This window comes from Brassica oleracea, chromosome C4 (assembly GCF_000695525.1).
Source record: "Brassica oleracea var. oleracea cultivar TO1000 chromosome C4, BOL, whole genome shotgun sequence".
NCBI lineage: Eukaryota > Viridiplantae > Streptophyta > Magnoliopsida > Brassicales > Brassicaceae > Brassica > Brassica oleracea.
Genome location: NC_027751.1, coordinates 50,113,428 through 50,129,034, shown reverse-complemented (window position 1 = coordinate 50,129,034; position 15,607 = coordinate 50,113,428). Strand labels below are relative to the sequence as shown.

Here is a 15,607-nt window from a genome sequence, read left to right as displayed (position 1 = left end):
AGTATTTCGCGTAAGATTATATGTCCTTGTATTTTGAAACATTGAAACATAAATGATTTGGATTGTTGTGAAACATTCAGTCAATAGTTGGATTTTTTCTAAGTATGTTATAAACGATGACCATTTTTGTTATGAAATTATCTTCACCAACTAAAAACAATTTGTTGCAAATGTGACATGTAATTATATTAGATTTTTTCATACATTTCATTGCCCAAATGAAAACTTAAAGAAAACATATACTACTATTTGCTTATATATTCACTTTTTGACGATGTGATTCCATTATTTTGTACATTTTATAATCCATATTATTCATCGAATATATGTTTTAACGTTGTAGCAAAATTATTATGCCATGTACAACTAACTTATTAAAAATATAAGTAAAAACATGATAAATTATAAATAAATATATATATATATATTTGTATTATGTAATTCAAATTTCCCCAAAGTTGTTGTTATGTTATTTTGATATCTGTCTGATATATCTGTCAGATTTATTATTTTTAATGTTTTTGTTCAACAAAGACTTTTACTCATTCAGAAAAGAAAATATTATGTAAATAAATTTGCTTAAACTATAAAGTAGTTTTGAGAATCCTAATATATAATGATTTTTAAGTCATTAGCTTGGTCGTCTCATTTTAGAATACTTCTTTGCTAAAAGATAATGTTTTAAAACTGGACTAAAAAACTAAACTGAATAACAATTTAGACTATTATTTAATATGGTCCAACCAAGTCGAATCTAGTTCACAGATTTTATATATATATACATTTAAATATATAAATTAATAAAAAAATGGTGAATATGATATATACAGCTAGAATATGTATGTATATATAATATAGAACATTAGAAATATTAAATTATATAGATTTTTGAAATAATCGACATAGTTAGATCTTATTTTATTTAAAACAAAATATATTAAATAAGTACTAAAAATATTAAACAATATGTAACAATTTATTAGCATTTAATATGAATTATAGTTTATTATGTTATATGTATTTAAATAAAAACTTAACATTTTGTTGTTTTAAATAACTTTATAATTTATAACATACACAAAAAGTAAAAAGTAAAAAAAAAAGAAAAAGAAAAATATAACTATGTTCAAAATTTTAAAATGTTTATTGAATGTGGATTAATTAGTTTTTTCACGAGATTCATAAATCTTTGATGGTTTTAATAAAATTTTCTTCGGTTGATTAGTTTTATAATCCAATCTAGCTACTTGTCCGATCCGGTTCACAGTCGAATTTAGTTTGGTTCATGATTGAATCTAGTCCAATAACTGAATCGGCCTGGTTTTGAAAACAATGCTAAAAATCCTTTTAATGGTAAAATCAAATTTCGATTTGGAACATATTGCTTACTTAATAAAGATTAAAATTTTGGCCAACACCTTTTTTTTAGATTCTGCAATTAAATTAAAACATTATTGACCCAACTTAGTTTCCTAACATCTTGCTTTGAATCATAGTGGTAATTCCCCAAAATAGAGATTTCCTAGCCATGTGTTTACAAATTTCATCTACACATATACTTTACCATTTTTAATATTTGTTACCAAATATAATAAAGCATAAAATCCCAAAAACTAATAATAGATAAATCAAACGAAACTTCCTCGAAGTTGCCTCTGATGTAGATCCATATACTACTACTGTTCACTATTTAAGCACCTGTGACGCCATTTTATATAAACATGGCATAAGAGTCAGCAACGCAAAATATTATAATACCAAGAGCGCCCCCAAAAACATAGCTTTCATTTTTAATCAGTGTAGAAATGGCGGGGATCGTGCAGGAACAATGGTCAGCAGCGGAGAACGGGAACGCAACCATGACCACGAAAGGATCAAGCAGAGAGCTGAGACATGGAGGAAGAACAGCTCACAGCATGTCTTCTTCTTCGTTGAGGAAGAAGTCTGACCTCCGAGTAATCCAGAAGGTTCCATACAAAGGTCTTAAAGATTTTCTCTCTAATCTCCAAGAAGTCATTCTCGGCACAAAGCTAGCCATTCTTTTTCCGGCCATACCTGCCGCCATTATCGGAACTTATTGCGGCTTCAGTCAGGTGAGAGTTGTTTACACTCTTTCATAATCATCGGTTTCTTATAGAGCTTATACTACTAAACATTCAAACATTACTAAACAGAATAGCATTCAAAATATTACACTTAGATATTGATACTCTTACGTGTCTGAATACAATCATTTAGTTTATTTTAAACAATCAATTCTCTAAAACTGTTCAAAATTAATTGGGGGAATTGGTGATTAATTTTTAATATATTTTGGCACTATTCGCGTATTCAGTGGAAGATTATAATTGATATGTTTCGGTGGAAGAATTTAATTTATTAGATTTGCAATCATTAACGTTTTGAAATCAATTATTTGGTGTGTATTGCGTAATTGATAACACCCTCAATAAGAAGAAGACGGGTGATACATAACAAACTTTCATCATCATCTTCTTCTTCTTCTTGCTTGGTCTTGAAGTTTGAATTAATCGTTGAATGAAAGTAATACATACTTAACATTAATTTAAAATGGTTAATATTTACAGCCGTGGATATTTGGACTGAGTTTGCTAGGCCTCACACCTTTGGCTGAGCGAGTCAGCTTTCTGACAGAGTAAGTATTCACATTCATTTCATCCTCATCCAAAACTGGCATTATATTATTTATTTGAATTATTCACCTCACGCCATTTTCTTTTCGATCAAAACAAGATTTAGCCAACTGTCGATGAAATGAAATCGTATCAATATATCTGTAGATAAAATATCACGTTAAATAAAAAAAAGTATTGTATGTCTCTTTCTAGATTTAGCCCATTGCAACTTTGTCAGCACATTATTTGAATTTGAGGGGTTATCACTTGAACCTGACATTAGTTCGGTCCGAATCCACCGTACATTTGTTCCTATATTACATGGCTTTTGAAATAAATGGACCAATAGTCTCTCGGGATTCGTCATTGCATGATTGGGTTTCACCTACCGCACACAATGACTGTCCACTCATATGTCGACGTGAAAGCATACTACAATCTGGAATCGTTTTGAAATAAATTGTCTCTCTCAGTGATTTATAATATTTATTTTATTTTATGTGGTAACTTTGTAATAAAATCTCTCGTGCATCCAATGCAGGCAACTAGCTTTCTACACCGGTCCTACATGTAACGTCTACCAACCTATTCGTTTTTATTTATAATCTACAGTTTCAGTGACAGTAATTTCTTATTTTACTCAATGCTTGTGTGTTTTGAACGGCAGTGGGTGGTCTATTGAACGCAACGTGTGGAAACGCAACTGAACTGATCATCGCGATTCTGGCATTGACTAATCACAAGGTCGCAGTGGTGAAATACTCGTTGCTTGGTTCGATTTTGTCGAACCTTCTATTGGTTCTCGGGACTTCGCTCTTCTGTGGTGGAATTGCTAATCTCCGAAGGGAGCAACGGTTCGACCGGGTATAGCCTCATTATCTAAAGTCAACAAATCCAATAGTATTTTCTATTTTTCTTTGAGTTTAAGATAACTGAACCGGAGTTTAATGAAATAGGTTTGGTACTATTAGTCTTGACCCTGTATTGTTAGGGTACATAAATGGTATATTTATCTTCTATCTTAATAAACGATCAAGTGGTAGTAGTATTTAGTCCGGTTAATATTTAAGTAATGGACTTGAGGAACCACATTAATTTGATTTTGTGGTGTCTTTTTTTTGTTATTGTTGCAGAAACAAGCCGATGTGAACTTCTTTTTACTCCTAATGGGACTGTTGTGTCACTTGCTGCCAATGTTGTTCGGATACGTTGGAAACGGAGAGACCTCTGCTGATTTAATTGCTGACATGTCCCTGAATCTTTCACGAGCCAGCAGTATTGTTATGTTGATCAGTTACATCGCATATCTCGTTTTTCAGCTTTGGACTCATCGCCAATTGTTCGACGCACAAGATCAGGTATAAACAGATAAACGTAAGGAATTTGAATTTTTCGTGTTTGAACAAACTTTAAAACGAACTTTGGTTTAGGAGGACGAGTTTGATGACAATGTTGAGGAAGAAACAGCTGTGATTGGATTTTGGAGTGGATTTGTGTGGCTGGTTGGGATGACACTAGTCATCGCATTGCTATCAGAGTATGTTGTGGCCACCATTGAGGTAACTTTTGCTAAGTTTCATGACCTTTTTTGAAATCTTAATGAACTATATGTACGTTGTTCTACAAAATCGGTTTAGACCGTGCCTAAACGGTCACCTTGGTAGCAAATCAATCATAAGTAAAATGATTTTTCTAAACGGTCTTAGCAATTTCTTGAACATTTATATATATACATACAAATAAACTTAACTAAGCTTTATCATTGGTTAGGAAGCATCGGAATCATGGGGACTATCAGTGAGTTTCATAAGTATCATATTGCTTCCTATTGTTGGAAACGCAGCTGAACACGCTGGAGCCATCATTTTCGCTTTTAAGAACAAGCTTGTGAGTTCCATTTTAGCATCAATATCCCTTTATAACAAACTTGTGAATTAACCAAAAAAATGATACAATGCATGACTCACATAATGCAAATATTTCGTAGGACATATCTTTGGGAGTCGCCTTAGGCTCTGCAACTCAGATTGGCTTATTCGTTGTCCCCTTGACCATCATCGTGGCGTGGATTCTAGGAATTAATATGGATCTCAACTTCAATCTCCTCGAAACCGGTTCTCTTGCTCTTTCCATTATCATCACAGCCTTCACATTACAGGTTAAACATTCTTCAACACCTTACAAATATTATATAATCTATTGGGAGATCTAGAATATCGACATAATCCAATGATCAATATCATGATATACATCAAAATATTAGAATAGAAAACTTATCATTATTTATTATATACTATTTCATATTAGTTTTGGAAATTAGGTTGATTTATTTTTATTTTTTTCAAAATATTAGATTAATTTATTCTCTATATAAACTATGCATATTGTAATATTATTTTCATGAGAGTCTAATAATATTCTTTGTAAACAACTTTGTGTGATTTACTCTCATCTATTTGTCATAATCCCATTATACAAATCAAAGGATTATTCAAAAATCAAGTATCAAATGCTTAAATATTGTGTTATGTTTTGTGGTTCTTTAGGATGGTACTTCGCACTACATGAAGGGATTGGTTCTCTTGCTTTGCTACATCATCATTGCCATTTGTTTCTTCGTCGACAAACTTCCTCAGAGTGAGTTAAATTTCATATTTTAATATTTTTTTATACACGTTACTAGATGGACAACAATGGTTACGGAAATGTTTATTTCAGAACAACCAAATGCTATTCACTTGGGACATCAACTTATGAACAATGTTGCCGCTGCTGTCGGCGAAGGAGTTTTCTCATCTTAAATCTGGAATAGTGCCAATGTGTTGAAACAAAACTCTCAAAGGAACAGTGAAGAAGAAAAATTTGCCCAATTTCTTGATTCATTTTCAAATACAAAAACTTGTCAGAGAGGTTTCTGAGATTCAATGAGTGTAATGTATTCTCACATTATGCTTTGTGTTGTGGTCTTGATGAAGATGAGTTTTGAGAAGTTTTTCTGATGTTCATGTGTGGGTTTTAGATGGACTATATTCTATATATCTATTAATATTTTGTGTCTAATGTTCTATCTCATTATTTTATGATTAATCATTCTTCTTAGCAGTTAGTTATGAGATTATTAGTTTTTCCTTCATAATGATTAACAATTAGGCATAGCAGATTAGCCATTGAGAATGTGTTCAGAAATGAACTGTTACTAAACACTCCTCTAAACAATATCAAACCAAAAGATGTGCATGGTTTTGGTTTGATATTGGAATCACGGTAGCTAAACCATGCATGCATACATTTTGGTTTGATACAGCTTAGACTTGGAGTCGGTTGATCGGTACATATATTTCTCTGTACCGGTTCTTCGTGGGCTTCAATGGATCAAAAGGCCCAATAAATTAGCTACTGGGCCTATTAGATGTACAGTAGTAGAACAAAAACAAATTAAAAAAAACCCAGGTCGTGAGGAGTTTGAATCACACGATATACGAGGCTGCTTCATTGGTCACTCCATTCAAATACCAACCGTCCGATCACTCATCGCCGTTATACATCAAACGGTTGAGATCTAATATATGCAGTCAAAGGGACCTACATCAATTACATCGATGCCCCCACCTCCAACGCTCCACCTCCTGCAAAAGAGTAGAGTACCTGACAAACAGAATAGTGGTAGTTTCGTAAAAAAGAATCTTTCGTTTACTCATCGCCAACATAAGATCAGCTGAAAGCGATAGTGTGAAGAAGAAGAAAGAGGTTTTCGATAATGGCGAACGTTGTGGCTCGAGACGTAGATGAAGAGCTATCCCTGTTCCTGGAGATGCGAAGGCGCGAGAAGGTTCAAGGCGTTTCTTCTCTCTCAGAGCCTGGTTAGTTATCGGATTGATCTCTGAGCTCACGGAACTTGAATCTAAGAATCGGACTAGGAAGATTGTGATGAATCTCTGCTGAGTTTGATTCGATTGTATATTTGAAGTAGCTACTTGTTTCCGTATCGATAGTGTTGTTTGCTCAGCTCTTGAATCTCGTTAGTTGTTCATGTGGTGACTGGATCTACGAGAAGCCTGGTGGATCTCTAGTATTGATCTGTTAGCTGATTTTGCTGAATCTCTGCTTAGTTGATACGGTTATGCATTTGAAATCGTTCGCGTTTACATTATCTTCGTGCTTTTGAATTTCAGTTAGCTGCTCATGGTGATTGCTTGACCTCTAGTATTGATCGGTTAGCTAAGTTTGCTGTCGATATCTTGAATGTATGTATCGTATTGTTGGATTTTTTTCGCAGGAACAAAGAGTGTTGAGGAGACTACCACAGAGAGCTTAGAGTCAACAACAACGAGATATGTTCATCTGCGTAGGAGCGCTATTGAGAAGTTCTTGGACTCTGAGAACAACAAATCTGATTATGAGTGGTACTTCTTTTGAGATGTATCTGTGCTATCTCTCGTATTAGTGTTTGTAAATGAGATTCTGGTTGATGTTTGCTTCTGTTAGATAGAATGTAGATGCCTCAATGGGGTTATAGATTCAACTACCTTTTTTTGTTGAAGACATTAACGTTTAGAGATGATAATTTCTCAGGTTACTTGCGGCTCCAGAGACAGGAGGTGAGGAAGAAGCGCAAGAGAACTCTATGGTTAAACTCAAGCAGTCTAAAGCAGCTAGGTCTACTGCTCTAAAACCACGGGTGAGAATCAATTACAAAACTTTCAAGTGATAATTTCCAGCTCTTCAAGGTTTTGGCCAGTCTATGTAACATACTAACATCTCTCCTTGTCCTAAGCAATTATGGTTCACTTCATTGTGGAATGTAATCATTCACGCTTAATGATTGCTCGTGCTGATTCATGTTAAGTTTTTGTTTTGAAGGTTGAAAACATTATGCAAGAAGCTGTGACGTTGAGCGTTAAGGCTTCCAAGAAAACCACAAGGTTGGATTCTTCAACAGCTGTGAGCAAACAGTCCAACACCATTGCAGAACCAGAAACAAAAAGTAAGCCTTCAAGACAAGCTACACCAACTCAACGAACCACATTATCTTCGGCAAGACCAACCAACCCTGCTCCTAGAGCCTCGTCAATCAAATCAAACCCACGAGCAGCTGCGTTTACCCGTTCATCTTCTGTGGGGAAGTCAGTTCCTACTGCTGCTAAGTCCACATCTTTAACAATCCGTGAAATACCGGCTCGACCAGTCTCAACTTCAAGAACTAGAGTCTACAGTTTTGGTCGCAGATCAACGGGACGGTCGTCCAAGATTAGCGATGATGTGAATCCTGTTTTGATGGGGACTCAAATGGTGGAAAGAGTGGTGAACATGAGGAAACTGCCACCTCCAAAACATGATGACAACAACATGAACTCGGGATTCGGGAGAACTCTCTCTAGGTCGTCTCTTGATATGGCCATGAGGCACATGGTACAGTTCCTTGTTCCTTTAACAATTGAAGCTACTCAATTGTGACTTGCAAGCTTTTCTTCTTAACTTCTTACCAAACTGTTTCTGTGCAGAACATAAAGCGTAGTGTTCCTGGGAATCTCCGGGTAACAAGCAATGCAACAAACTCAATGGACAAGAACAAGTCATCGCCATCCTTTTACTGCCCTAATATGCCAGCATTCTAGTTAATGAAATTCTCTGTGTATTTTTGTAGCAACAATCTTATGAAAACTACCTTATTCTTAGCATATAGACGTTACATATCATATTGTGAACTTATTTTTGGGTTACTTGCCATTTACGTCATTACTTATCATCGTCAAAAAATTGCTAATCCAACAAGTTAGTGGTACGTACTGTCTCTAACAATACGCCACCGTTCAACCAAACGTGCCTTTCCCCATGAGTTGTAGTAGTAGAAGCAGTTTCTATGTCGCGAGCTCGGATGACAAAGAAAAGGAGGAGTTAGATCCGTTGGAACCTCCTCTTAATGCTACCAAGAGCGAGAGAATCAACTGGTTCAGAAGCAAGCTACCTGAGCTTGACATACTCAACTCCACTCGCAAGAGCAAGAGACTCCACGTAAGAGTTTCCGAGTTACACAACAAGAACTGCTCAGCTCATTTCTTTAATCACATACAAGTTGAAAGTCAAGATGTTTAGATAAGAGGTGGCAAAAGTGTAGGTTTTCGTTATCTAATGTTGCTAGAGACAATTAGTTGGCTCCTTAATTGGGCTATTGGGCTAATTTGAGCCCAAGTATATTGGGTTGAGGGCTTATTAACATTGAAATGTTCTCGTTCGACCGAGGTTTAGGTCTTATATACGATTTGGGAGAGTCCAAAGTGAGAGAGAAAACACAAATGTCCAAATCAATTTGGTAAAGAAATGGTCGGGACAAACCCCTACTACAAGCTACCATGTTAAACGATGCCTGATTAGGTTTGGACATAAGATAGTAAACAAACTTTGCATACCCTGTTGTAGGAATGCTATCAAATATTTATCTTTTACAAGTACCCTTATTTAAAATACAACTTGCTAGTATCCATGTTAACAAGATTTTAAGTTTCCAAAATACTCTATCTTTCTTTTTTTTTTGAAGAAAAAAAGTTAAACCCGGATCTATTAAAGACACAGACCTAACTCTTGGGTGGGAGGTGCAGCCCACGACAGGTCCTCTCCCGGGTTTTCATACGGACGTATCCGCAGCCATGGTGAGCAGAAGAATGTGACTTAGTTTCCGCAGCATGAGGATCGAACCCATAATGTGTTTGCATCTTAGGCTCGTCTACTACCACTGGACCTACCACAAGGCCCGCTCAAATACTCCATCTTTCACTAATTGAAGTCTGTATTAAAACAAAGAAAAAAAATCTTCTGTAACAAAGTTCACATGGCCTAAAATCAGAACAAATTGAAGATGATTCACATCTCGCCACATTAGTTAGGAGTCATGACTATTTGACCCACTCAGTAACCAGCATTACTTCAACCCCTCGTAGCGAGTCCCGGCTGCACTTCTCAAACGCTAATCACTCACATTCACATTATGGTGCTGCATTCATATCTTTCTTTTGTTCTTTCTACAAAAATGATTAAAAATGATTATTCGCTATTAGACTAAACATTTTCCCAAGGCGCTTTACTTTTTTTTTTTACATACCAATTTAAAACAAAAGGTCAAATTGAGAGTACAGAATGAGAATACTAGTAAATATTATATAGTTTCTTTTCATCCAAAGTACATGTGAAACCAGAGCGTATGATATGGGTAAAGATTGAGTAATGATATGAACACATGTCATATTTAATAAGAGAGACAAGAACGGTCCTCTGATCCATTCCTTCAAACTTCAAAGTGTCTGAACAGAGAGAAAGAGTGATAAGTCAATAATGGCACGTGACTCAGATGAAGAAGCCACGTGCGGTCCCTCCCCACACCCATGTGCTCCCATAAAGAAATGACCGGCTCCGTCGCTCCAACTTGTCCATTGTTCTCTGTATTTATTTCCTAATTAAGTAAACTTGCAAAAAATAAATATCCTTTTCCACTAGATCTGTTTTATAAATGCCATATTCCGGTATTTATGCATGTTTATGCATGTTTTCTTACATTTATAACATTTAGTTTATTACAAAATTAGTATAAAAACGTTAGAGAAATCTTTTTTCTAAAGACAAATTCATTAAATAATTCAAATTAGCTACGCCAACAATTAAATATGATAATAAGAATTATTATGTTTTAGCAAAAAAAAATAAGAATTATTATGTGTTTCCCACAAGCAAAAAAAAAAAAGCAGAGAAGTCAATACATTTTTAGCCTATTGTTTTAACAATACCAAATTAACAAATCACACACTACTATATTATCGACCTAATTAACGAGTGAAAAATACAACACCCAAAACAAACTAAGAGCTTAACACGCATTCAAAGGGGATGTGTAATAAGTACACTATTTTGGTGACTTTTTTACTCCCACACGTATACAAACACAAAACACGAAAATAAGAACAAATAATTTTTAAAAAATTCCACAAAAGCATTAGATCTCTCAAAGGCGGTGGTGTAAAGCGGAGACCGGGGCATGAGCCGCGCCAGCTGGAACCGGTGATTTACATTGGTAACACTTAGCAAAAAGACCAAAAGTGTCGACTTGACGAACAAAGTTGGTTACACTCGCCCATCCACCAAACCCGAACCCGACTATTAGAACCCAAATTACCACGAAAGCGTTCAACACGTACATCGCCGTCCAGCTTGGCATGAAGAACGGTGGCTTCTCCGCCGCATTCTACAAGAAAAGTCCAAAAGATTAATTAAGAAAAATCAAGAACTATTGAAGAGAGATAATAAGTGACTGTATGTGTTTGTCGTATGGTAATGGACAAAAGCCAAAGCTGTGTTGACCCATGAATGAGAAAGAGAGAGGGAGGTATGGTTATGAACTTATGATTTGTCATACTCAGACATTCACTTTTAGATTAATGTTAGGCAGACAGTCCCTATTGTACAGCTCCTGACTCTTACCTATTTTCTTCTCTCCCTTATTTTCCTCGACACTATCCCTTTTCTAACTTCTTTTTTCTTTTTTTCTTTTCTATTGTTAGTAATATAATATACACGAGTTTGAAACAGAGGAAAAGAAATTCATGGTCAATTACTAATTCTAACCTAACCAGAAAACATGACATGATTTTTTTTTTTACTTTTTAAAAAGCATAATAAAAAAATAAGAGCTTTGAAACCAACTCAAATAAATATTTGGAGGGGACGCAAGTAAGGAATGTGGGTGATGATCCCATCCTCCGTTAAGATACGGAACACTGACCCCAATTTATCCTTCTGAATAAGACCTTTATACCCTCCAGTGCCAATAATCTATTCACAACCCTACCCATAAGGGCCATAACTATAGAATTATTCAATAATCCCACATCATTAGGAGAATTATAATGATTATAGGTAACATCTGTAAACCTAAACCATTGTTTTAAATCAAGCTACGAGATAATGTTTTGCGTATGCATGTTATAATGTCTTAATCATGTCTAGCGCAAAATATAAACCATTTGTAGTCTCGATATTTAAATCTGAGTTTTATTGCGCTAGTAAAAGAGAGGGAGTTTGTAAAAGCAAACCTGACGAGCGGAGGCAGATCGGTAAGTGAGCATGTGAGCGAGGGCAGGGATGATATAGACGGTGAAGCTAACCAGAAGAGCACCAACCGCTGAATTGATTGGACCGAAGAACGGGAATATAATAGCTAAAAACCATATCGGTATAACCACAGGCAATCTAGCTAAAGCCCTCAAGAAAATGCTCTTTGTATCATGCATCCCTATCACTTTCTCCCACACAAAGTAGAGCGGGGTACACGCGAATCCAAACGTTATAAACTGCATCAACACATTGCATTAAGCTTCATTATTAACCTTATGGTAAAAATAATAAATGTTTATATAATACTTAAGGTTTATTATAATTTACTTGGTGAATGAGCATGAGGATAACGGCGGCGTCACGCCACCCGTTCTTGGGGAGAAGAGAGAAAGCGTTGGAGTGGTTGAGAAGTGCGTCTCCGAAGGCCCAGTAAACGGCGGAAGCTGACGGAATCGTTAGTGTGAAAACGTATAATGTCGCCATCAAGTAAATGTACTTAAACTTTTGTGGTTTCCACATTGCATGCATTATCTCACTGCATAATTATACTTAACTGTTAATCCCCATAATTAATCATAAATGTTCAGATAAGCATAAGGGTGTATTTGACATTTTTTAGACGAGAAGTACATGTGCGCAGTTCTCCTGGAATTTTTAAAATATGTGAATGTCAACACAAAAACAGTTCTCTTGTCCAAGTGTATCAAGTACTACGGTCCACTTTTCCATTCAAACATTAATACTAGAAGTGGCATTCAACGGTTTAGGGATAAGAATATTAATTATTATTTTTTATTTTAGTTTTATAGTCTCTTACTATTTGTTAAAGGCTATACATGTTTTTGTAACATTTTATAACTACTACTTTAAGGATAGAAAAATAATTAACGATAATCATCATGATATTACACCTTATTTGCCGGCAAAAGCTGCAATAGAAGCGGCGAAAAACGATACAGCACCCAGAATTTAATACTGAAATTTATCATATACTTTTACTGCCATTTGAGCTTTAACTTAAATAGTATTCAACTATATCTGACAGAATTTAATAAAAAGAATTATTACCCTATCAAATATAGATGGAAATAGTAGTAAGAAAAAACTTACACAGTAACCGCGTGACCACCAAAGGTATACAAGATATTGGTAGCTCCGGTAAAATAAAGCACCAGCTTCGTTGGACCTGTGTGCTTCACACCTTCCGTCTAAAAGTTAAAAATTAACAAGAAACCAAAACACAAATCTTAAACAGTGATTTGATCTTGATAAAAAAAAAACAGTGATTTGATCAAGAGAATATCAAAACATTTCTATAATTGCCTGGTTATAGAAGCAAAAATAAATACAAATTTGCGTCTAGATGCATAGAATAATCCAATTCTTTTCCCCTAATCTTAAAAGAGAAATTCGAATATTATTTCTTTTTTAATCAAGGGCATATACTGTCACCTCTTTGCAAAGCATAAATATATGAAAACGACAATGTATTTATCTGTGTTATTATATTTTGTAAGAATCTATATATATTTTATATAATACCTGGCCGTGGATAATGGAGGCGATGGCCATGTACCAGGCCGTGTAGGTGGTCATACCCAAGCCGAGGAATGACCAGATTCGGTAATTATGGAACGACGGTATGAACACAGTGGTTGCACAGCACGCGCCGAATATGTAAGTCCATGTTCTCTTGTCCAAGTGATCGTTTATGTAATAAATGTTACTGCAACCAATCAATCATCAATTTATATTAATCATCCATTAATAATTAAAAAGGGAGAGAGAGAGAGATCATTAAAAGTGAGATTAAAGAGACCTGGCACAAGCAATGAGTTGGATTACAGATCCAAACAAGAGGAAAGTGCAGTTAAATGCAAGTCCTACTGCTTTCCAGTAGGTGCCGAGTAGCCCATCAAGTACTTCAAACCACTGTTATTAAAATGATTTAGGTGAGAGTTAACTACAATTAGTGAGTGATTAGTAATGATAATTATATACCTGAATAACGTGGTTTTTGAAGTTTTTGCCTTCTTTCTCTTTACGAGCTCGATACTCAACGTAGAGAACACTGATGAGATAAGCAGTCCAGCTTCCGAGTAGTCCATAGAAGATCTGAAGTACTATTCCTGATAACATTCCTAGTTGACTGAACGAGTACGGTAGTGTCAGAAGCACTTGGGCCACCTGAAAAGGTAACAAAGCAAGATTTTTTGAGGATTCTTGAAATCAAGATTTTCTTGTTTTTACAAATGTTTCAAAAAAAAAAGATTTTCTTGTTTTTTTTCTCAATTTATGAGGGTTCTTGAATCTCGTACCTGGTTAGATGCGCAGCTGAACCAAGCGTCCCAGACGGAGCCACCGTGCCAGAGGAAGTTGCTTAGTGCAGAACCGGTGGATGGGTCGTATTCGTCGGTTTTTCCGGTGTGGTTTCCGTTGGTCTGATCTCCTTCGTTGTCATTTCCGCTAGCTACTATTGCTTCTTCTCCCGCCGACATATTTTTTGCTTTCTATATGTTTTGCCTTTAGTAGATCTGAGAGTAAAATATGACGAAGAAGAATCAAAAACTAAGTGAACAAGGAACATAGACAAGAAAGAGAGAGAGAGAGAGAGAGAGAGAGAGAGAGAGAGAGAGAGAGAGAGATATCAGACTTGGTAGATGATTCAGGTGTGATTAAAGCAGAGGAAACGGTTACGAGGATAAGTTAAAGCAGAGTGTAAAAATTATTATTCTTTGTTCACGTTTTCTCTTATTTAGAGGAAAAAAAACAGAGAAAAATAAAGAGAGTTACTTACATCAGAGAAGAGAAGAAGAAGGTGAGAACGAAGCAGAAGCAAACAAAGACCAAAACTGATTATGTTCTTTAGTTACACTTGTTCATCTTTTTCTCTTTCGATGAGGAATAGCTACTCTCTCTCTGTCTTTGGCAGAGAAGAAAACGCAGAAGATGGCAGAGAAGAGAGAGATAGAGAGTTCTTTGATCAGAGCAAAAGAAGGAATGAAAGCTAAAATAACTTATAAGATGGCTTCGAACTTCACCCCCTCTCCTTTTTATATACCCCCAAATCTCTTCTCTCTTTTTTATATATTTATTTATTTTTTAATAAAAACATAAATAGATTACACAGCTGCTGTAAAATCATACCATTAACTTTTTTTTAGGTAACGGCAGACTGGGTAACGGTAGCATCTAACTTTTTTACGTTTTCGCATTAGTATGTAGTGTGACTATTGACATCCAGAATTTCCGGGTTCTATTAAAAAAATAGAATAAAAGCTAAATTGTTAAGCCACGTGGGTTTAAAATACATAAATCGTATATAAGCAAAAGGGTATACATCTTTTCCATCTACCAAATCATTAGTTCTACTTGTATGACTCACAAAATATTCTTTTTTTTGATCAAAGACTCACAAAATATTCATTGATTCAAATTGAGACATGATTGACAAAAAACAATGTAACACAAACACATCAAAGTTGGCGATTTATTGAATTAGCATCTAGAGTTAGAGATCTATTTTTTCAACAGCTATATACGGTTAGATATCTTTACACTACAAGAAAACACAAATTTAACGACGGCCAAAATCGTCGTTATTTCCTCGGAAAAGAAAGCTTACGAGGAAATGGCGATGAAAGGCGTTTCGTCGTTATATGATTGTCGTAAGAGAAGATTCGTCGCCATTTCCTCGTTAATTAGCGAGGTTATATTTTCCTCGTAAAGAAGAATTAAGTTTTCGTCGTAAAGACCACGTGGGGTTTCCACGTAACGCGGTCGTTGTGCTTCCTCGTAAGAAACTCGTAAATGATTCGTCGTAAAAGACACGCAAAAACCTCTAAATAAATTCGTCGTAATAAAAACGTAAG

At 35.3% G+C, this 15,607-nt stretch overlaps 3 protein-coding genes across 3 annotated transcripts; 2 read left to right on the top strand and 1 right to left on the bottom strand.

Moving 5' to 3' along the window:
- The first annotated feature begins 1,709 nt into the window (after positions 1-1,709).
- LOC106342157 (vacuolar cation/proton exchanger 1) lies at positions 1,710-5,719 on the top strand. The gene is made up of 10 exons (XM_013781016.1): positions 1,710-2,093; positions 2,589-2,656; positions 3,178-3,206; positions 3,304-3,500; positions 3,770-3,994; positions 4,067-4,195; positions 4,407-4,523; positions 4,624-4,794; positions 5,183-5,273; positions 5,355-5,719. Exons 1-10 carry the CDS (start codon positions 1,806-1,808, stop codon positions 5,435-5,437), a joined length of 1,398 nt encoding a protein of 465 aa, XP_013636470.1. The 5' UTR covers positions 1,710-1,805; the 3' UTR covers positions 5,438-5,719.
- An 83-nt stretch (positions 5,720-5,802) lies between these two features.
- LOC106342159 lies at positions 5,803-8,356 on the top strand. Its single transcript, XM_013781017.1, has 5 exons — positions 5,803-6,496; positions 6,913-7,039; positions 7,209-7,314; positions 7,497-8,045; positions 8,138-8,356. Exons 1-5 carry the CDS (start codon positions 6,394-6,396, stop codon positions 8,249-8,251), a joined length of 999 nt encoding a protein of 332 aa, XP_013636471.1. The 5' UTR covers positions 5,803-6,393; the 3' UTR covers positions 8,252-8,356.
- Positions 8,357-10,358: 2,002 nt separating this feature from the next.
- Positions 10,359-14,766, bottom strand: LOC106342976 (auxin transporter protein 1-like). The gene is made up of 9 exons (XM_013782060.1): positions 14,533-14,766; positions 14,054-14,269; positions 13,737-13,922; positions 13,555-13,667; positions 13,278-13,461; positions 12,846-12,943; positions 12,063-12,270; positions 11,714-11,971; positions 10,359-10,866 (listed from the first exon to the last, which is right to left on the bottom strand). The coding sequence occupies exons 2-9, from the start codon at positions 14,231-14,233 to the stop codon at positions 10,627-10,629; spliced, it is 1,467 nt and encodes a 488-aa protein (XP_013637514.1). The 5' UTR covers positions 14,234-14,269; positions 14,533-14,766; the 3' UTR covers positions 10,359-10,626.
- Between the last annotated feature and the right edge of the window lie 841 nt (positions 14,767-15,607).